Source organism: Pezoporus occidentalis, unplaced genomic scaffold (assembly GCF_034315485.1).
Source record: "Pezoporus occidentalis ecotype Australia unplaced genomic scaffold, CSIRO_AGI_Poc_V1 ctg78, whole genome shotgun sequence".
NCBI lineage: Eukaryota > Metazoa > Chordata > Aves > Psittaciformes > Psittacidae > Pezoporus > Pezoporus occidentalis.
Window position 1 is genome coordinate 853083 of NW_026916137.1, and position 23394 is coordinate 876476.

Here is a 23394-nt window from a genome sequence, read left to right on the forward strand (position 1 = left end):
GTGATGAAAAAGTTGTGTTCTTTCTCTTAGCATTACTATCACAAATGGGATCCTTTTTCTTAAGAATGTGTAAATATTAAAAAAAACTCAAAACCATTAGAAAAGAGCCACATTTTTAATTTTTTCAAAGGAAAACCACCAAGTAAAAATACATCTTAATTACATAAATAATGTTAGCAGCAAACCCTCCCATCATTCCAGGTGGTACAAGGTTTACAGCATGAGAAGTAATATATACTGTAAACACCATCTGAGCATCTGTAAGCCTCCTCCTTACTGTACAGTCTTTATGTCTTCACCTGCTGCCATGTTCTCGTGAACCAGAGCAAGAAGAGGCAGTAACTCTTCTCCGAAAGCCAATGTCTGATTTTCTGTACTGGGGTAATTGCTTTGTCTGCAAATGCTGATTTTTGCTGATTTCATGGGATTTTTTTTTTCTTTAACCAAAGCTGTTTGAGGTTTTCTTTAAGAAGGAGACCTGAACATTGCTAAGTCTTTGCTTTGTACCAAACCACATCTTTCAGTTAAAAAGTATTAAAAAGCAAAATACCTCACATGCCACCACCATTTTTTGTTCATTTCTCTCATTGTCATGGCTTTGGCAGCTAAGGACATTTGGCTTACAGGTCACTGCAATCACTCAACTACATCTCTTCTGGTTTGTGGCTCTTTATTCAAAGGGCTATGCAAGGTGTGTCATGTATCCCGGCACTGGATGGATTAATCTGAGTGATTTGGAAGAGGAAGTATGCACAGTGTGTGTGAAAAAGTCTGCTTGCCTCACATTTCCTTCTTAGCAACTCTTGACTTGTATGTGCATGATCCATTCTCATTCAGTGTTCTGGCTACAGTTTAATAAGCAGTGGTAGTGTGGAGACAAAAACAGAAGGAAAAATCCTCATCTGACATACGCTGTTGACTGGGAAAACAAAGAAGAGGGTGTTTTGCCTTCTCAAGTTACAATATCCAAGGATATTTCCCTCTCGCTTTTCTTCATTTGTGTCCAGAGAGGGCATCACCAGTTGAATAGACCCCATTGTTAATCCTACAGTCTTCGGTCCTTATAGAGTCTATTAATTCCTCCTCTGAATCGTCTTCCTCTTCCTCCTCTGGGGCTGACAGGCTGGATGCAGGGCCTTTACATATTTTTAAGTGGCGAGTGAGGTGATATTTGGTTAGATAAGCCTTGGAGCATTTTTCACAGACATAGTCCCTCTTTCCTTCATGTGAATTGAGATGCTTCTTCAGGTGATTTGTCCTCAGAAACAGCTTGTCACACTTGGGGCACTTGATCTGCCGTTCTCTGTAAGACATGATAAAGTTAGTTACAGTCTGCTCCTGCTACAAGGCAGCTGTTCCTGTATTAAATAGCGGGGTGGGTGGTGATAGGAAGGGTGAAAGGGTCAGTCTGACTCCTAAATCTTACTTTCAATATACCTGAAGGAGGAGCAGACCAAAAATAACAGTGCTACTAGTGTAAATACTGCTCAGTTTTCTCACACAGTACACACACATCCATCTTCCCTGAGGCAAAAGTCTGGCTTTTTAGGTTAACTGCTAGCTTGGGACCAATTGTTCTTTCCCAATGATGAACTGAAAAAGAAAGAATTCTACAAGGGTTTTGTTTGTTTGTTTGTTGAGTAAGACACAGCTCTGGTTGAGCTCCATGTTTTGGCAGGGGAAGAAATGTTGCCATGGTGGAAAGGCTGGTCTCCGGCCTTCCTACCCTCCCACCCTGCATAAATGGGTGCAGGGGGGCAGGGAAAGAACAATGAAGCAAACAAAGCTGCCGAGTGTTAACAACCCTCGGTCTGTAAATGCCAAGCAGAGGCTTACCAGATTGCAGCAGTCAAATTCTGAAGATGACTCTGCAAAACACCTCCCAGCAGTAGTGCTCTGGGCATAAGAACAAGCAGCCAAGCAAGACTGTCTGTCTGCCCCTCACTCATGCTAGCTGTACTATCCTGTCTCCTAGGCAGCATTAAAGAAGTAACAATCAATTCCAAGCGAGTACAACAAACAGATGCTGAAAACAAAGTAAGCAAAATGAATGGCTTTGGGTGAACAGCCTTTAAGGGAAGACCTTGTCTTGGGAGTAACAAAGCAGGATGGAAAAACCTCACAGCAGAAGGAAAGATCTGGCCTGGCAGAGAGCTGAGGGGCAGGGGAAGACCTGTAGGTCCGGAGTAGGAGGACCTGTGGGTAGGGATCTGCCCTGACCATGGACATCTCCCTGCAGGAGGAGCAGGAGACGAGGTGCATGTATGAGACCTGGGGGGGAGGTAAAAGGTGGGAATGGCTGCACCCCACCCCAGGTGCAAACCAGTTAGGATAACATTGAGGAGTTTTATGATTTTGATTTGTATGATCTATGATTGGGGTTGCATTCTCAGCAGAGAACTAAATGTAAATCAGCTAACCCCCTCTCTCTCCAAAATGATGAACACTCCAAAATGCCATTTCACAGGAAAAGGTGCATGTCTGGAATTTACTGTCATTAAAACACTGTGAAGACTAGAACAGGACAACTCCAGCCAGTAACAAGAAATTTGTCCACCTTGACTTCTCTGTCATTTCGGAGAATGAGCCTGTACTCCATAGGCCAAACTATTTGCAAACTTGAGATTCTCTCTCAGACTGTCCAGCTTCATTATATATTGCACTGGCCAAGTCCAATGCATCCTGTGGGATCACTTACTGCGTGTGAGTGAGTACATGCTGCTTTAGGTCTTGCCTCCGCATGAACAGCTTTTCACAGTAATCGCACTTGAGGTTCTTCTCCCCAGTGTGGATGACCATGTGCGATTCCAGGTGAGCCTTCTGGGTGAACGACTTGTCACAGAGGGTACAGCGGTAATTCTTCTGCCCTAGGATTGCATATGTACACCCACAAACTGACAGTCAGTGTCCCAAGAAATACAGTAAGCAAACAAGCCTGACCACTTCCCAGAAACACATTTTACCCTGAAAAAAAGCAGATCTGTTGTGAACAGGACCTGTTTCCTCCTGCAGTTCCTTTAGATTCACCATACAGTCTAGATTTAGTTATGCAAAACCCAGGCATGGAATCATAGAATGGTTTAGTTTGGAAGGGACTTTCAAACTCATTTAGTTCCAAGCCCCTGCCACAGGCAGGGACACCTTCCACTAGACCAGGCTGCTCCAGGCCCCATCCAGCCTGGCCGTGGAGCTGCCAAGGATGGGGCAGCCACAGCTTCTCTGGGCAACCTGTTCCCATTATCTGTCAGTGTCCTGTGCATCTGACTTCATCATTCCCAAAGCTTTTCATCCCCTAGCCCATGTCCCCAAGCCAAAAGCCCCACTTGATACTACTGTTTCAAACCACCGAGCCCTTCATGAGATGCAGTTATGCATCCTTATTGGTCCTTCTAAATACCGATTCCTCCAGTGCATGTGGTCAGCCAGCCTTTCCCATAAGACAGACTTTCCGATTCTTGCCTACACGATCTGTGCCTCCCTGGCATGTTCTGCATAACAAAACATCACCAGTAAGCTTGTAATTTTTCCCGCAAAGAGACTGAGGCAAGCACTTAAAAAGACCAGGCTTATCCAAGATGAATTCTTGAGGAAAAATAATGGTAGCCTCCCTTTTAATAGTAGCCATGGTAGCCATCTAGTTACTGTACAGTAGTACATCCCTATCTCCACTGATTTCCCACTGGAACAGTATCTGATGCCTTACTGGAGCCCAACAACATTTGATGCACTGCATTGCCTTTGTCTAGAAAAACAAGTTCTCTTATGTAACAAACACAGGTACAAAGCTCACTGGCTCTCTGGTAACTTCTGTGTTTTATCCCATTTTCCCACTTACCTGTAGTTCTTCCATTATTCTTTGCCAGAAAACCCCTACACACCACTGCATTCATACTCAGTTTGAATATCACTAGACTCCCTCTCCCACTGAGTATTCTGTGGTTGTGTATACCACATTTGTACTTGATCAGTTTATTAAAACTCCTCACTGCTGTGCCCACAGCTTCCTGTGCTTGACTCAAGTGCACTGAACTCCCAGTTTTGTTTCCAATCTGTGATTCCCAATAGCTGTTTCAACCTTACTGAAAAAAGGAGGCAAAAAAATGCACACTATTGCTAGCCTGTACTTGACCTTCACCTTCTTCCTATCCTCACACTGTGCTATATCCATGCTTTTTGTATTTCTTCTCACACAGATGAAAAATCTTTCACTGTTTAAGCTCTTTTAATGCTCATTCACTGATCTGCTGGCAACTCTCCCTTTATCCCCAAAGGCTCTAGTGATACCCAAATGCCCACAGAAGTCAACAGCATGTTCCAACTTCAGTTTTGATGAGTGACTGACTGACCCTTATACACATCAGTCTCACCCCCGAGTCACCAATTTCAAGTCTTGTGCCATTATCTTAAGATAAAAAACAGTTCAGATAGGAAAGAGGGGAAAGATCTCAGACTTTATACCAACGCCTATAATGACAGGACAAGGGGCAATGGCTTTAAACAAAGTAGAGAAATTTAGGTTTGACATAAAGAAGACATTTTTTTAGTGAGGGTGATGAGACACTGGAAGAGGTTGCCCAGAGAAGCTGTGGCTGCCCCATCCCTGGCAGTGTTCAAGGCCAGGTTGGACAGCACTTGGAGCAACTTGGTCTAGTGGAAGGTGTCTCTGCATAGGCAGGAGAGTTGGACTAAATGATTTTTAAAGGTCCCTTCCAACCCAAAACATTCTACAATTTTATGTTTCTTAGAGCTTAGATTTATAGGCACAAGCTATGCCCCGACAACTGGCCAAAGGATCAGACAGAGAAAGCCCTGCCCCAGTGTTTTACTAGCAGACGCATCTCTATTTAAAGTCCCCAGCCCTTACCTGTGTGTATCTTGAGGTGTGTCCGTAAGTTGCTAGGATCACTGAAAGCTTTGCTACAGAAATCACACTTGTGTGGCTTCATGCCCATGTGCCCCATGAAATGGACATGGAGCTTGGATGGGGAGATGAAAGCCTGGGGACACATGGAGCACTTCCACTTCCTTTCCTTGCCATGGCCTGCTCCGTGGCTGCTGCTGTGCCCCTGACTGGGAAGGTGGCTGTGAATATGGCTGCTCAAATGGGCCTTGAAGTCCGCATAGGAGGCGCATTCCTTTCCACAGTGGCAGATGTGCACGTCCGGATGTTCAGGTACACCTTTGGGCACAAAGGCATCACTCTTAATGAGGCACAGCAAGGCCTAACAGAGTGAGATCCATGTTACCACTTAGTCTGCGGTAACAAAACCAGCTGCAGAGATTTTCAGCCCTGTTCCTCTCAGCTCTGATGCTTCCTTTTCAGCACTTTTAGGTAGGCCATTTCTAATGTTTTGGGGGGCCAAACTTTGGAATGGTTTTGAGCACAGCTCCACCAAACCTACATTATCATAAGCACAGATACGGGAGGATGGGAAAATCTTCAGCTAGCAAAACTCCTTTAGCACCAGATGGATGAACAGAAGAAAAACAACCCTTTTTTCTTTGAAATGGCAGTCTTTTACTCCTATCAGTGGAATTAGATAGTGAAATATTTCTTTCAGATGATGGTACTCCTGTAGTCATGGAATAGAAAAGGAAACTATGATGTGCATCACTAGTAACTGAGAAGGAACAAAAGGTACTCCCAAGTCACAGTGCCCAGAGATGGCACGAAAAGGGAACTCAAGCCAAGTACTCCCTGCAAAGCCAACAAAGATGCGTCCTTACTTACCAAGCTGTCGTGCGTAGTCCCGACTGTAATAAAAGAGAAGCTCGTGTTCAGGTGGGATGTCCCGAGAGGTGCAAAAGTAAATCTTTCCATCATGAGGATAAGCTACGAGATTCTGCTCTTCCCGGTTCCTGTGGCAATAATGAGTGTTATGAAAAAAACCCTCCAGAAATGATGACTTGCAAAGAAAAAAAAAAAAAAAAAGAAATTCCTACAAGTAGGTAATAAGAGAACCTCAGTGCTTGTCAGGACATAAACCCCTTCATGTCTGTCACTTCTGTCCTTGCTTATTAAAGGAAAGTAAAAGAAAACTGGACCTTGAGAGCCAATCTGTTTCACTAAATGATGTATTTTTCGCAGCACTGTGGTATCTTGCTGAGAAAATTATTAATACACACTGAAGTGGGTTGAGAGAGGAGACTTTATGATCTCTTAAGGAACTACAAAAATATATATATAAAAAACATTAACCCCCTTAAGAAACAGATAACACATGAGGGAGAAATAAATATCAGTAAAGTCTTAAAGCAAAATTGTCTTCAAAAATAACTCTTGAAAAGCATTTCCAAGATGTGGTAACTCATCTTCTGAAGCTCTTTTTTGCACATATTTGTTCCCAGTACCTGAAACCAGCAAAGCTTTGCCCCACTGCAATGGTAGATCAAGCATTAAGTTCTTGACTCCTACATATAGGAGCAATGAAATTAATAGCAGGGAAAACGTACTCGTGTCACAGAGCAAGAGGAAAGCCTCCCAGTGGACTATATATGGAGCAGTACTGGATAGGTTTCACTGCAGGCTCCAGAAAGACTGAAAAGGACAGTTCTTGTGTGCTGTAAGAGCCTGGAACTTGGCCAAAAGAACCCAGGAACGCTTTGTTGATAAATTATTAAAATAAAAAAATACAATCAATATCAACTTCACAGATGTATCCAAAAGGAATGGGACAGAGCGAAGGCAGTAAACAAGCTAATACACAGTAAGCCAGTATAAAAAGAAGCCGGTTTAAAGCTTTAGAACAAGAGAACAAAAGTTCGTGGACAGGTTTGGGGCTGTTTTACTACAGCATGTGTACTGGCTCCCCTGTAACATTCTCCACTGGGTGCTCTGTTTCATTCTCCCCACCAGTCCAAGATGCCTGTATAACTCCTGAAGGGAAGGTCCCCTGGTCCCAAGCTCATTACCCTTTTGGGCAGTCAGTGCAGCAGTGTACATTCTCCAGCACATCCTCCTATGAGCCCACAGCTCAGACTCAAAGGTACTCAGCACAGTACAGGTGGTTCTCACCTGGCTTTGTGTACAAACATCATCCAGTTACATTCATTTTCATCAGTTGTAATGATGCAGAACTCCAGGACACCATTGTGGTAGATCTACCAGGAAAAAACAAATGCAATCTTTCTTAGGACAAAACACAGCAAGAAATGCAGTGAAAGCCAGCTTCTTTCTTTAAGAGAAGATATGTTTATCTAGAACAAGCCAAGAGGTCTCCATTGCAATTGCAAAGACCACAGCCCTGTTCTCACTTTCCCTTCCCACAGGAATCTTGACCTCTCTACTATCCAGGAGGTTAGAAAAACTGTTTATCAGCATCCTTCCTACACACCACCTTTAGCTCCAGCAGAAATGTATTTGGTTTCTTTTCTTACAAGCAAAATCTTGTGAATAATAATATCTGAGCAAACAGTACATGTTTTATTTATATAGATCAATTTTACTTTCTGAACATGAAACGATGGGGGAAAGAAAAGCTTTAAAGCAGCCTTCCTAAAACAAATCATTCATCACCTGGGGGAACTTTCAATAAACAAGGATACAAAACAAGTGCTACCCAGTAATTCATATTCAATCTCTACTGCAACTGCACACAAATACTGGAAACCACATACAGCCTTTTAAAAGAAAAGATGTTTGTTGTTCTTCAGAATTGATTACCAGTGTATTACACAGTATACAACTCTGCTATGCTGATGCAAAGTATTAAACAATCAAACTGCATTAAATTTGATTCTTGACAAGGAAGATAATGTTAAATCTGATGTGTCATGTGGTGACTTTCACGAGATAAAGGCATGCCTGCAGGCTCTATGAGATGCAACATCTGCTGACCTTCCAGATGTGACTAGCTGCTTTGTCTGTCCAGTCTGCCACCTCCAGAGAATGGCTCTGCTGCCCGATCAAAGGTCCAAAACAAGTTCTTACAGGAATGGTTTCTCGTGTCCACACACCTATCAGTAGAAGACCAAAATCTGCAGAAATCAATTACTTAAACAACTAATAATGCATAACAAGGAGGTAGGAGGTTTATGAGATAATGCTCCAGGGGTAATATCTAGGCAGAAGATCATCAAAGCTTCTACTTCACATGTAAAACACACCTAAGGCAGAGACAAGAACCACCACCACCACATGACGCTATTGGGAGCCGCTTTGTTCTAATTACAAATGTTTATTTTGTTTGTCAAAAGCAAGTAATTTACTTTTCAGTAAGCTATAAAACTAAGATCCTAGCCACTGGTACCAACTCAGGTTTTCATGGCACTTTCTGCAGAAGCAGAAAATACTAGTTTCAGTAACTACATTTCGCCTACCTAATCCCCAGGAATTTCCAGAATTGTTGCTGGGCATTGTTAAGCAGCTTCTGCATTTCTCCCCAGAGGCAGCTGTATTTCTGTCATGGGCAGAGGGATTCCTGCGTGTATATTATTTATTATTAAACATTTATATATATATATGTATGTCGGTCTACATGAATACACTGAATAGCTTTTAAGAATAAACTGGAAACTAGTGCATCTTGAAAAGATGTAATCTACTCTCAACAAGCAGCATCACTAAGCAAGCCAATAATCACATTCTCCTCTAGGCTTCAGATCCTTAGGGTATTGCACTGTACTCTTCGATTTCCAGGTGACAGTGGCGTGAAATACAGTAACAAGGTCCACATCCAATGACAAGGTCACAGTCTACATGCCAAATGTAAATAAGGGGAGAAAAAGAAAACAAACAAACAAAAAAGAGGCACTTGTGATCAATACTACAATGAGAGCATCCAGAAGACCCCCAGGTAGCAATCCAGGCTGATGAACAAGCAGACAGAAATCTCCTCCATTATTTATAACTTATCTTCCCCCAAACTGCAACTGCTGTAATGTTTGCTCATTAAAGCTGTGCCCAGGCTGCTTAGTGTGATAAAAATAAACACTGTACCTTGCTTGTGCTTGACCTTATGAAGTATTTCAGTAACAGTATGGTAGCATGCCTAGAGTCTAGCTGAAGTCCAAGCAGTAATGAGAGGACAAGAAGCTCTTCACAATGTAAGGGTGATTAGAGAAGAGGGAACCACCTCTCTATTGCATTATTTCTTTCCCACATTAAAATCCCTGTGGTTTTGGATTTCAGGCAGTGAGTGTATTTTAAACGGCTGCATAGAAATACAGAGTAATCTGATTCTTACCCGCTTCAGCTCCCATGATGGACTGCCGGAGGACGAGCTGCTTAGGGAGAGAAAGCCTGGCTCGGCTCTCTATTGGGGTGTCAGGGACAAAGGTGACGGGCCCATGATCTGGGCAGTCTGATGGATACGCCTTGTCACACAGTGTACACCCTGCAGGGAGGGGAAGGGACAACAGGGATTAAAAAGATGCAACAACCCTGACAGTGCAGTCAGGTTCCTCCCATTCATCTTATCAGAATCTTCAGCTGCGCTCCTGCCACAGGCTGCTTCCATGTGGTTTAACTTGTCAGCTCTACTAGTGTAAAACCAGTAAACCAGGACAGACTAGCTTTTACTCAGAAGAATACAAAGCATACTATTACAGATGGGCACTGACAGACATGTCACCCATGTCATCGTTCATATCCAATTCAGATCAAATGTGAGGATCTCCACTGACTTTCCCAATGGCAGATTAATCACCTCTATTCTCAGTTATCCCTGCTTGGGGCAATCTAGCAATGGGACAGAGTCCACACTTCATAAAAACTACGGCAAAGTGGATGGTAGTCTCCCAAGAATTGGAAGTAATGCTGATGATGAAAGAGCCACTTTCTGACCACAAGTGAAATGACCTTTATTGCCAAAAAAATCCAAGCCAAACACTTTCTATCTGGTTATGGTTTTGGAATTTACCAGGAACACACGAGTTTTCTTGCATGTAGAACCTCAAGAATATTCCTGCAAAGGGACAGTAAAGTCTTCCTGCTAAACTTTGTCTAATTTGAATGTACAAATCCCCTTATCTCCATTTAAATTCAGACAAAGTGCAAATATTCATGGCAGCAAAAAACTGACCTCAGTGCTGCTTTTGAAGGACTCACTGCACTACACTCATACAGTATACCTCTGAGGGATGCCACTGAATAGAACAAAAACAAAAGCCCAAGAAAAATCACTTTCCAATCTATCACTCAGCAATAAGTACTGCTGAAAAGTAAACCTCCAGAAGTCCTCTAACAGATCTAATAAATTCAGGAAAAAGCACAGCATAAAATGCTCTCATCTAGAAAAAATATGCCATTTTAATTCTCTATGAATGGAACAACCAACACCTATTCAGCAACCACCCTCCTGATAAATCATTCTTTTTCCGAGGAAAGACGCTCAGCTAATTAAGCAAGATCTCCACAAAGACCTTCTTTAGCCTCTTGATGCTCCAACTTCACTATAAAGACCTACCACAGAAGTAGCCTTCAGCGAGCAGAAACAGCAGCTCCATTATTATTTGTTCAAAGAGCTTTTTGGGACAACCCCTTCATACATCAGAGTACCATAGACTGTCCCCATACAACGCACAGTTTGAGCAGCTACACAGTTACAGATAGGAAGGTACTCAGAAAATTATTAGGTAGGGCTTACACAAGCATTGCTTCATGTGCATAGATGACATGTAGGAGTACAGCAACAACAGCCAGACCTGACTAATGAGAAACACTACCTGGACCCGCTGTTTTTAAGCACTGCCTAGCACACACGACTACAGCTCTGTGGAGAGGTCTAGCCCCAGAGAGAGGCAAAAAGGAAGTAAAGCAAGTTCCAGGCATCTGACCCCTCCTGATAGAAAGACTTAAGGATTCATACATTTTTAATAAGTTGAAAAAGAAAAAATCCTAACATTTTACAGGAAGCAAAAAAAACACACCATTTCCTTTCCACTTCTGCCCTTGCCAAATAGTAAATAAAAATAAATTAAAAAAAAAAATAAAAATCACAGTGATTACTTCTCTGATTTGGGTGCACAGAACTCTAAGCCAAGATCAAAGAAAGAGCTACTTAAAAGTTTCAGAAACATTTAGGACTGTAGCAAAGGCACACTGTTTCCTTCCTGCTCAGGAACAGGGTAAAATGCTTTCTGAAAAGGGCCATGACTCCTGCCTTCTTAATAAAGAAAAAACACCAAAAGGCTCTAAAACAACTCCTCCTCCTCGCTGTCACTTGTCTGGACACAAGTTCATGTTTTATTCAGGAGAAGTTTAAAACCAACAACAAAAAGTTAAAATTTAAACCTTTCCAAGTCAAAGACCTGTTTTGCAAATCCCATGAAAGTAGCAGGCATGCAACAGCTGCTGTAACATCCTACCAATGGGGACCATCATCTGGGAAACAGGACTGTTTATGCATAGTGACAATAGGCTGGCACATTGAATCTCACTTAGGTAAAAAAAAAGAAGTGATTTCATCATGAACATGTTAGATATCACAGTATTTTGACCATTATTTGTTCAACATGCAACAGATGTATGTAAGAATTTCGGACTGCATCAACTGTAAAACTCTTCCTCTAGGAATCCCACAGAATACAAGTTTTAATTCAAATTCACTCTGCACTAAACTGCACCTCAAGCATTGCTAACCAAGGCACTCTTTCTTTCCATTCCGTAAGAAATGTTCTCCAGGCAAAGCTTGTCACAAGGCTCAGCACTCAGCAATGCCACCACAACTAACAAAACTGAATATAAAAGCTGGCCTTACGCAGTCTCTTCTCTCAAGTAACAAGCAATAGGACAAGAGGTAACAACCTCAAGCTGGGCCAGGGATGTTCAGACTGGACACTAGGAAACACTTCTTCACCAAGAGAGTGATCAAGCATTGGAACAGGCTGCCCAGGGCAGTAGTGGAATCACTGTTCCTGAAAGTGTTTAAAAAACATGTAGGTGAGGCCCTCAGTGACATCATTTAGTGGTGGCCTTGGCAGTACTGGGGTAAAGGTTGGACTCAATAATCTTAAAGGTCTTTTCCAACCTGATTCTATGATTCAGTGGCAGGAAGCCAGACACACCATGGGTGGAAGTTCAAATCTCTGTCCCACCAAATGAGAACTTTGCAGTTCTCCAGCACCACTCTTTGAATGATGTCAGGACTGAATGAATGTGATGTCCAGTATTCCTCTCTTCTTAGGAGATCAATTAACCTCTGGACTGAAGTCTTTTGATAAGAATAACTGGAAATATTTAAACTTCCCTCCCTCTCTGCAATTTTTCCCAGCAGGTCCTGTTGACAACATCATTTTCATGATGATTGTTCATAGTTTAATAATAACATCATACTCAAACAATTATACCAACTTGATGAAATGTGTGGCTTTTGGTGGCGTTTATTATTTTTTCAATGGAGCAAGAAGAGTAATTTGTGATGTGACTTTAAAAAAAAAAAAGACTTATTGCAAAGGGTAATATCAGCATACCACAAAAGGCTAAAGGTTCATAAAAAACTCAGCTTCCAACCTCAAGGCAATATGGGAGATGGATACAGAAAGAACGACACTAAAACACCCTATTAAGTCCACTTCCAAATACTGTCGTTTCAGCATGGTTAATCTGCCACTGCAGATGTTCCAAGTTTCGTGGACTTGCTAAATAACTAAATTTCTTCAACCAGAAATCTTTCATACTAGCAACAAGAGTCATGCCATCCCACCAGACAACAGCTGCGTAAGAAACCCCACCCCAAGAAAGCAGGAAATGCCCACTCACATATGGTAAACAAGGTTGCCATGTTCTCCTTGTTCGAATTGGAGTCTTCCATTTGCAGAGAGGATGGTACGAAGGCAAGATTGTCTGCAGACACATCCACATGACTTGGGCCCATGGCTACTTCCTGATTCATGGAAGAGACTGCCACTGGCTCAAGGCTGAGGCCCACTTCGTGCAAGGCTACCGAGTCCAGAGAAGCTAGGTTGTGTGAGGTAGAGAGCGCCACACTCACAGAGTTGGTGCTCATGGCCACAGTATGAATGGAGTCATTTAGTGTGCTGTCCGGTATTCCTGCCACCCGCCCAGCCATGTGGTCAGGCTCCATGACGACAGGCAGTTCCAAAGTGCTACCGTGAATGGGAATGACACCGCCGTGTCCCACAGGGTCCGATGTCAAGTTACTCCCCACCGTGTCTACGGTTAAAGGTTCATGGCTCCGGGAGCCATTTGGGATCTGTGAATGATCCCCAGCTACGTCATCCATGGTAAGTTCCTCTGCCATCCCATCCGTAGAGATGGGGCTGGTGACCCTCGATACGCTCTCCATAGTGATTGTAGTATCCAGAGCTACCTCATGGCCGTCACTAGGGTGCAGATTTTGAGCACCATGGGTGTTCACTGTGCGGGAGTCCATGGAGACAATCCCTGGTTCCAGCCCCACAGTTCCACTGGGCTGGTAGGGATCTAGGGCTGAGGGATTGCTGGGGACTGACAGTGCTGGATTGCTATCCACATTTATAGTGTTAGGATGGATGTACTGAGGCGGAGGTCTGTCAGCCAAGTAAGATAAAATACCTGACAGAATGAGAGGAGGAAAGAGAAGAGAGTGAGATAACACTGGTTTTCAAATCTTGAACAAAAATACCCCACCATCGCAGCACAGTATTTTAAGAACTAGCTCCTTTAAGACATGTTCTTTACATTGCGCCCAATTAAAAACCACTAATTCTAAAACATGGCTCACAAACATATGCCAACCCAACACTCTTGTCAAAGTATCATTTGAAACAAATACAGAGCTTCCATGCAACACGGCAAGTCTCTAGTTATTTGTCAAACCCTGAAGAGCCAAGCTTCTGGCAGCATTTAACCCAGGCTCTTCAGTACAAAGACTGAATTAGAAAGAAGTTGTTCACATTTTAGGCATAATTTTTCATTCTTAAGAAACAGCTCACGAAGGATGAAGGACTGCTATAGGAATCTACTATCTGATAATCTTAGGTTCATCTTTGCTAGAAATAGAAACAGTTCGCCATGATACATCCTTTTTTGCTTAGGTATTTAACAATGACTACTTCCTTCCTCTATGACTAAAGTGACACAACTGTCCATCTCAGAGATCATCAACTACAATTCTGAAGCACCAAGATAAGGTCTCTCAAAGGTATTGTGAGTAATCTGCTCTCTTTCCTTATGTGTAAAGTATGCTATTTCTCCTGAAACAACAGACCAGTTAAATTCAAATCAGAAACCCTGACATCTTTTCTCGAATTCTGGAAAGCTTCTCAACATCAACCAACCTTAGAACTGAAGATACAAAGATATACTAAGCTATATTTACATGCTACCAACTTCTCTTGTTGGATAAAGCTGGAAAAAAAAAAATCTTTGGAAGAAATACATCAGCACATTCAAGTAAACAGCAGTGGCAGAGATGGATTTTGCAGATTCTGCAAGATCTGAGTCAGCACATTTCTTTTTGGCCTTGAACCCTACCAGCCATTTGTTATGTAAAAATTTTCCATTCAAACATGTCCATTATTACAAGGATGCATGCATGGATACTCCTTCTACAGCATCATCCCATTAAAAGTGGCTAAGCCAAGAAGTGGACAGTTGAATTTAACCAGCTACATGAACTATTTCTACATGCAATGCTGCCTTGAAAAAGGCCTGAAAAAGAAGGATCCTTGACAGCAGTAAGATGACTGACAGAAAAGCCCAAAACACATTTCTGCATAAATTATTCCAGCTCAGAAGAATAGCAAATACCTTTGGTCCCTAAATGCACTGTCACCTCTTCTACGCTTTGCCCACAAAATGGGCTGGCATGTAATGCAGTAGGAAAGGTTACTCCTAAACAGCTGCTGAGTTCAGCCACTAGTTAACACTAGTTGGATGAAATCTGGGCTGCTATATTTCTTTTCCTAACCTAGGCTGAACTAACAACACTCACTGGGTGACCTTGAAGACATTTATCTACTCCCTTCCACCCTGTCAATCTTAGCCACAAACCAAAATAAGGACTACTTTAAAGCTCAGACTTCTGTCTTCACAGAAATAAAATTCTGCATTTATACTCTAAAGCACATGTGAGACAGGACTCAAGATAGAAATCAGTGTGTTAGGCCTTTGAAAATCAACCTTGACCAAAAATAAAGAGAATTATGTCATAGGCTAAACGGGAGGGAAAATGCCCTAACTCCTCAGCTGATGGCTTGCTCTTTTTCACCTCTGAACTACTGCAACCTACTGTTATGCACATATTAAGTATGGCTTCAGACTACAGGAGAAAAATAAAAGAAACAGCTTTCAAACTACAAGCCATCTAAGGTACAAAACAGGCATGCTTTGTTTTTTGTTAATCTTTAAAACAAAGCAGCAGGAGGAGTGATAAGAGGTCAGGTGTCAGTAGAAAATTACCTACAATTCATACACATGTATAGCAATAGAGACCTGAAAATAAAGGTGTGTAAATGACACAACAGACTCCAGACAAACTCAGGGAATTTACAGCTCTGCAAAATAATCAGTCTCACCTGCTTCAGGACAGAAACAGGTAGCTCTTAATTAAATTTATATTGCTCTTCCCACCCATCAGCATCGCACTACTTACCAGGTAGAATGTGTCTGAAATAGCTGCTCTCCAGGTGAGGGTATGGTGGTGGAGGTAGGGTGTAGTTTCTCTCTGGTATACCACACATAACTCCTCGATCTCCAATACCCATTGGGAGCATCAGAGACAGAGCAGAGGGCAAGGAACTCAAGGAGGGGCCCAAGTTTGGAATTGCAACAGGCAAGCCTGCAAAAGAAAATGCCTATTTAAATCCAGTGGAAGTACTTGAATTTACGAACACACAAGCTAACAAAGAGGTTACTAATTCCTCGGGAGTTTCCTATGGATGTACAATATGGTACTGTCAAAGTAAGGTGGCAAGCTTCGAAGAAAGGATCACATCACAACACCAAGGGACATCCCTTGCTGTTGTGCCTGAATGTGGCTACATCTTTTTTTGGTACATTATGTAGGGCCTGCTACTACTTCACAGCTGTAATGGACTTTTGTCTCTGTAGCCCCCTGAAGAAAAGAGCTAGGAAAGCAGTTCTGCTTTACAGGTGAAAAATCATTATTTTCACTTGACTGAAGTCAGACCTAGATGGGGGCAGTCTATATTTCAAAGGATTATACTACTACCCACACAGAGTGCAAACCACCACATTAGAACAAAATGAGACTCCCATTAAGGCATAAGTCTGGTAAACACACATCCCTTTTGCTTTGCCCACCAATGTTTTATGGTCTACCCTTTTCCATATCACCTCATTTCCTGCCATAAAGACATGACTTGCTATCAGAGCAAGCACTGCTACCTAATTATGAACACTTGTGTGACAGTCAAACACTGAGCATGAGCTGCAATACCCTCTGTGGGAGCTTTCCCCATTACCTGGTGCTGGTATGGCGTTGTGAGTGGGTGACGCTGACAACCCCAAGTGACTCCCCGAGACCGGCAGGGCATTGCTCACAGAGGATGAGGTCAGCTGGTCCATCCCTACAGTACTCAAGTTCATTTCATTCATTCTGAGGGCAGGGAACAGAGAGGGGAGGGGAAAAAGAGAAAGAGAAGCAAGAGCAGTCCTGATTACTGACTGTACTGGGCTGAGTAAACAAACTAAAAATCAGATACCGACACGTTAAAAACTCTGCCTTAGAATGCTAAGCATAAAGTACATCAGCCACACACACCGTGATCACATCAATACATATTGATCATATCAGATAGCAATAACCAGGATTGAAAAGCCAGTTCAAAAAGACAGATCAGATCAGACCATAACTTTTTCCTTGCCATCCAGAAAGTCTCACTCCTAGTAGTCAAAGCTACTGTGACTGAAGTATTGTGAACACAGATCTATTTGCAAGCTGAACATCACAATTATTTGAGCAATGGCATCTGATTTATATTTCAAGACTTCTGGACACCACATTCACGTTCAAAAAACAAACCTTAGGGGAGAGGAGTGGGAAAGATCACTTAACATTTGTAATAGACACAAACCCTCTAATTCGAACCACCAGTTCAAACCAGGCCAGTAGTGACAAGAGTCACCGCTGCAGAGTTTTAACAGGCTACCTCAGTCTGGTTCTGCAGATATATCGCATGCTCCTACCACATCAAAAATTGGCACCATGGATGACACTGTATTTCAGAGTGACCAACCAGTCTTTCTTGAGTGCCTGCAACCTCTTAAGCTACTCGAGTGGGCATACACCACATGCATGGCTCTAATGCTGCAGACAATTCCAGGCTGCCCAATAGCCCAAATCCCCAGCCTTGGCAGAAACCATGTGGGCTCGGGGCACATCTGTCCTCTGCGGTGTCAAGCTGCACGTGCAGCCTGAACCAATCCATGGGGATGAGGACACTGAGGAGACACGGTCACCTCTCACCTGTCAAAGCTTTGCAAGCTCTGCCTGGCCTTAGCTCTGCTCACCCAGGTGCTCCTGCCCACACACCAGCTCTCATCAGCATTTCCTTGGGCCAGAAACGCCGGCTGCCCCCACTGCGGTCAACCCCAGCAGCAAAACCCCACGCTGACTGAGCCTCTCACATGCCCCTTGCAATCAGCAGGCCCAAGCTCTGCAGTACCGACAGAGAGCTGGAACTCGGGTTGACACTCGGGCAAGGAAAGGTACCGCTCACGCTGGAGAAACAGCCGAATACACCAAACTCACGCAAGTTAACCCAAAGGTCTGAGCCGCACAAACGGAGTCACCGACTTTCATGTCGCTTCTGCCCAGTTTTCGCATCGCAAAGCCTGCCCTTGTCAACCGCCCCACTCTACCCAGGACAGCTTTACAAGGACGTCGCCGAGGGGTCCTGCTATCCGGCGGGGCAGGCACATACCCCCACCCCTGGCCCAAACGGCTCCTGAGGGTGGTGATACCCGTAGGAAAGACCCGGGACGAAGCCTCAGGGCCTGAGGACAGGCTGAACGCTCTAGGGACCCCCTCCCCTCCTCGCCCCTCGGCCGACGTGCGCGCCGCCGTCGCAAGGCCCGAGGTGCCCGGTATCCGCCCAGCCCACCTCCCCCGGCTCCCCGGCGGACGCTCACCTGGGGTGCATGGAGACCGGCACCTCTCCCTGCGGCGGAGCAGCCGCAGCCGCATCAGGGCCCTCAGCCCCGGCCCGCCGCCGCCCCTGGGGCAGGCGCCTGCCCCCGGCCCGGCCGCAACCACCGCCACCGCCGTCGCCGCCTCATGGGCGGGGCCGCGAGCGGCGCGGGCCCGGCCACCGGTGAGGGGGGAGCGGGGCGGAGGAGGCGGGAGAGGGAGGCGGTGATGGCGGAGGCGGCGGGAGGGGGACGGTGGCCGCTTCCGCCGCCGAGCGCCACATCCAGGAAGCGGCGCCACCGCCCCGGAGTTCGGGCGCTTCACCCGGGCCGGCGCCTCCGGCGGGGCTCGGTCATGGGTGGAGAAAGGGTGCCTGCGGGGCCCGCCCGGCTCCTTGTCATCCCGGACAGCCGCCGGCCCACCACTGCCCGTGCCGACTCCCTGGCAGCCGCCGCAGGGCTCGGCACCAGCCACAGTGCTGGAGGCCGGGCAGGCCTGCCTTCGGTGTACCTCAGCAGCGCTTCGGCCCCTTCCACCGCCTTATCTCCGGATTGCTCCCAGCACTGGGGTGGGAGCCGCGCAGGTTCACGGTAGTTCTCCCTTTCCGGAGGAGCAGCTCGGTTGCACTGCCCCGGCATAAAGCGTTAATCCCCGGCCTGCTCTGCTGACCAAAACCCCCTGCCCTTGTTACATGCACTACCTCTTTCAGACGGGTGCGATGCTAACTCTTGGTTTTCTTCACAATAGTCGCAGCTCTCTCGCTGCTTTCTCATTACGCCCTCATGTCTGCTGTCATTAGAGGTTTGTGGTTCATATCCTCTGGTACGGTAAGCCTGCACGTCCCCAGCTGCCTTCTGCACGCCAACCGTTGTTCAATTATCTAGGATTTATGGTTGGTACAATTCCTGCTAAGGCTACATTGCAAAGGGATGTCTTGATACGTGCAAGTGGTTTTGTAGCTCGCTTTCTCACCTATGAAACAAAGATATTCATCACATACACTGCCCGGATCAATCTGCAAGTTCCGCAAGTGCCTGGGTGGACAGCTGTTTCCTGAAACACCGTAATGTGGTTCTGTAGTTTTATCGTGCTTGACACTTACAATGCCTTACTAAATGAGACATCTCTTGATAGGATGTCAGCACAGGAGGAAACTTTAGTTATTTTTCTGCCCACTACCTTTTGATCTAAAGAACTTAAATGTAGGATCTGGAAGGGTCATTCCAGTTCAGTACAAACCCATTGGTTCTTCTAAGGGTGGAAATATGCTCTCCTCATTTGGCTTTAGCTGTCAGGAAGTAAAACACCTTGTATAGGCTAGGTCTTCAGGCTGTTTCAGTAGGTGAAGGAGAGAAATAGGCTGCTGCTTAGAGTGCTTCATCTCACCCTGAGCTGGATGTCTGAGGTGAGTGAGAAGAATTTGGAGCTACTTACTGGGACCTGTGTATTTAGTTTAGCCTATCACTTATAGAGAACTACATTTAGGCAAAGTAAATACAGGTCTCTGCCATTCATGACCAAAACAATTACCTTATTTAGTTTACCTCATACCCTATAACATCTCCTCCACTAAGCCAGGTAATCCTTCCTCTAACCATGACTGAGTGTATCTGATTTGACTCACAAACATATTTCATCAAGTCAGGAAAGAACTCATCAAGTCATCAGGTTTTTAGGGACTACTAAACTTGTGATGGGGGGGGTAATCCATGCTTCATTTTTATGTATATAGTACCACATATTCACGTGGTTGGTGCTAATATTTCACATCTTAGAAACTCCAGCAAATGATTACAAGCCTAAAAGTCTCTCTCTTCACATTGCATTCCCCAGTATGTAGGAGATGACTGGAGACCTTCCATTTTCAGTTGCCATCCTTTCAACTTCACAGTTATACTCAGTACATCCCAATTCTGTCCCAAAATGCTAGGTTATCCCAAGCTCTCAGCTTGCCTTAATGCCAATTATGATAGTTCTAGTGCAGAACTGCCCTGGTGCTGAAATCCTGGTGCTATTTCAACTGTCTGAGCTGAAAGCAATACTTTGAGCCTATGAGACAGATTGGATATTATCGTACGCAGATAAGAGTGTGTTTTCCTACTGTCAAACATGAGTCCTCTGAGATTCCAGCTTTTTCTGTAGTCACTTTACTCCCTTGAACGAGTGATATCTTAACTACCAGTCTAAAGCAGAAGTATCAAAGGAAGCCAGTGATAATATAAAGTGTCAGTGAATGAGAAATTAATCTGTGTCTACAGAGATGTATGTTGCACGCCCAAGGTATTGTGATAAAATACATTTTAGAACTGTTTTTTCTGCAAGGGAAGAAATTTTTTTTTATATACCGAGCACTTTTATTGTATGTGAAGTGTTTTGATAAGACAACTGCACTATGTCCCCTGAAAGCTTAGTTTATTGACATTTATAGCAGTACTTGCTGTGTGAGGAACAAATTGCAGAGCTATTTTTCAAGTAGTCTTCAGATCCTGGAGATGTACTGAAAGATAAGGGAGACTTATAAAACCACGGGGAAAAGAGATGCAGTAAGCTCACTTCAGTCCTTCTCTTTAGTGTGAGCTGAAATCCCTGCTGGACCATGCCCACATCTCAATACAATCAGTTCTCTTCTGCTGTCGCAAACTTGCTGTTGGGTTCCTTCTCAGGGTGAGCAGAATTACACAGAACAAAGATTATGCAAAAAGCCAACATGGAAGCCAGCCATTTTAACATCAAAAATCCAAATCTTTCACCATCTTTATTGGCTACTCAGTGCTTTATAGGTGTGTATTTTGGTGATAGTCACAGCATTAAAGCTGGATAGTTTAGGTGCAGCTCTCACTGCTAGCTATAGAGCTGGAAAGGGATGGCTCATGCTTAAGGATAAAACAGGATTAGAGAGGCACAGAACTACTCGATCCTGTATTCCTGGATCTCAGTCTAAATTGCAGTTATTACTCTAATTCTGTGGTATGCCGTTAACAAGAGAAACTGCTAATTTCACAGTTTCATATCTGTTAATGAATTGCAGCAGCCCAGACTAACTATAATATGTATTGTAAATACTAGAATTTGGTATGATTATAGCACAGTAAAATATAACAAATCATAGAATGGTTTGGGTTGGAAGGGACCTTAAAGCTCATTCAGTTCCAACTCCCTGCCATGGGCAGGGACACCTTCCACTAGACCAGGTTGCTTAAAGCCCCTTCCACCCTGGCCTTGAACACTGTCACAGAATCACAGAATCCTAAGGGTTGGAAGGGACCTCAGAAGATCATCTAGTCCAACCCTCCTGCAAGAGCAGGGTAACCTAGAGTACATCACACAGGAACTTGTCCAGGCGGGCCTTGAATATCTCCAATGTAGGAGACTCCACAACCCCCCTGGGCAACCTGTTCCAGTGCTCTGTCACTCTCACAGTAAAGAAATTTTTCCTGATGTTCACATGGAACCTCCTATGCTCCAGTTTACACCCATTGCCCCTTGTCCTATCACTGGACATCACTGAAAAAAACCTAGCTCCATCATCCTGGCACTCACCCTTTACATATTTGTAAACATTGATGAGGTCACCCCTCAGTCTCCTCCAAGCTAAAGAGTCCCAGCTCCCTCAGCCTCTCCTCATAAGGCAGATGTTCCATTCCCTTAATCATCTTTGTGGCTCTGCGCTGGACTCTCTCCAGCAGGTCCCTGTCCTTCTTGAACTGAGGGGCCCAGAACTGGACACAATATTCCAGATGTGGCCTCACCAAGGCAGAGTAGAGGGGGAGGAGAACCTCTCTTGACCTACTAACCACACCCTTTCTAATGCACCCTAGGATGCCATTGGCCTTCTTGGCCACGAGGGCACATTGCTGGCTCATGGTCATTCTCCTATCCACCAGGACGCCCAGGTCCCTTTCCCCTTCACTACTGTCCAGCAGGTCAGCCCCCAACCTGTACTGGTACATGGGGCTGCTCTTCCCCAGATGCAAGACTCTACACTTGCCCTTGTTGAATTTCATAAAGTTCCTCCCTGCCCAACTCTCCAGCCTGTCCAGGTCTCGCTGAATGGCAACACAGCCCTCTGGTGTGTCAGCCACTCCTCCCAGTTTAGTATCATCAGCAAACTTGCTGAGGGTACATTCAGTTCCCTCATCCAGGTCGTTGATGAAAATATTAAACAGCACTGGTCCCAGCACCGACCCCTGAGGGACTCCACTAGTCACAGACCTCCAGCTAGATTCTGCCCCACTGACCACAACTCTCTGACTTCTTCCTTCCAACCAGTTCTTGATCCACCTCACTACCTGATCATCAAGCCCACACTTTCTTAGCTTATCTATGAGGATGCTGTGGGAGACAGTATCAAATGCCTTACTGAAATCAAGAAAAACCACATCTACCGCTCTACCATCATCCATCCACCTAGTTACTTGCTCATAGAAGGCTATAAGGCTGCTCAAACATGACTTCCCCTTGGTAAAGCCATGTTGGCCGCTCTTAATGACCCCCCTCATCCTTGATATGCCTAGATATGGTGTCAAGAATAAGTTGTTCCATCACATTTCCAGGGATGGAGGTAAGGCTGACCGGTCTATAATTACCCGGGTCCTCCTTCTTGCCCTTCTTATAGACCGGCGTGACATTTGCCATCCTCCAATCCCCAGGCACCTCTCCTGTTTCCCACGACTTACCAAAGATGATGGAGAGTGGCCCAGCAATGACCTCTGCCAGCTCCCTCAGCACCCATGGGTGTATTCCATCCGGACCCATCGATTTATAGATGTCCAGATTACTTAACTGATCCTTAACCCAATCCTCATCTACCAAAGCAAACTCCTCCTTTATCCTGACTCCTCGGGCTACAGGAATCTGGGTCCCCTGGGGAGAGTCTGCAGGAGTAAAGACAGGGGCAAAGAAGGCATTCAACCCCTCTGCCTTCTTTACATCCTCTGTCTCCAGGGCACCCACCTCATTCAGCAGTGGGCCTATACTGCTTCTTGTGTTAGTTTTATTCACTATATGTATTTGAAGAAGCCCTTTCTATTGTCCTTGACCCGACTTGCCAGATTAAGTTCCAAGGAGGCCTTAGCTGTCCTAATTGTTTCCCTACATCCTCTAACAGCTGTCCTATATTCCTCTCAAGTGGCCAGCCCCTCGTTCCATAATCCATAGATTCTCTTTTTCCATACGAGTTTGCCCAGCAGTTCCTTGTTTAACCATGCTGGTCTCCTGGCTCCCCTACTTGACTTCCTACTCATTGGGACACTCTGATCCTGAGCTTTGAAGAAGTGGTCCTTGAATGCTGACCAACTATCTTGAGCCCCTTTACCACCTAGTACCCTTTGCCATGATACTTCCCTTAGCAATTGATTGA

General features: G+C 44.6%; 1 protein-coding gene across 2 annotated transcripts; it reads right to left on the bottom strand.

The window, feature by feature from the left end:
* Positions 1 to 96: 96 nt before the first annotated feature.
* On the bottom strand, positions 97 to 18223 carry PRDM4 (PR/SET domain 4). Of its 2 annotated transcripts, none has more exons than XM_062602698.1 (11): positions 18038 to 18223; positions 16369 to 16502; positions 15537 to 15722; positions 12701 to 13495; positions 9186 to 9335; positions 7838 to 7956; positions 7016 to 7101; positions 5732 to 5859; positions 4865 to 5179; positions 2699 to 2867; positions 97 to 1303 (listed from the first exon to the last, which is right to left on the bottom strand). In XM_062602698.1, the coding sequence occupies exons 1-11, from the start codon at positions 18046 to 18048 to the stop codon at positions 994 to 996; spliced, it is 2403 nt and encodes an 800-aa protein (XP_062458682.1). In that variant the 5' UTR covers positions 18049 to 18223; the 3' UTR covers positions 97 to 993. The 2 variants fall into 2 exon arrangements, with proteins under 2 accessions (XP_062458682.1, XP_062458681.1); XM_062602697.1 differs by having other exon boundaries at positions 7838 to 7977.
* Positions 18224 to 23394: the final 5171 nt, after the last annotated feature.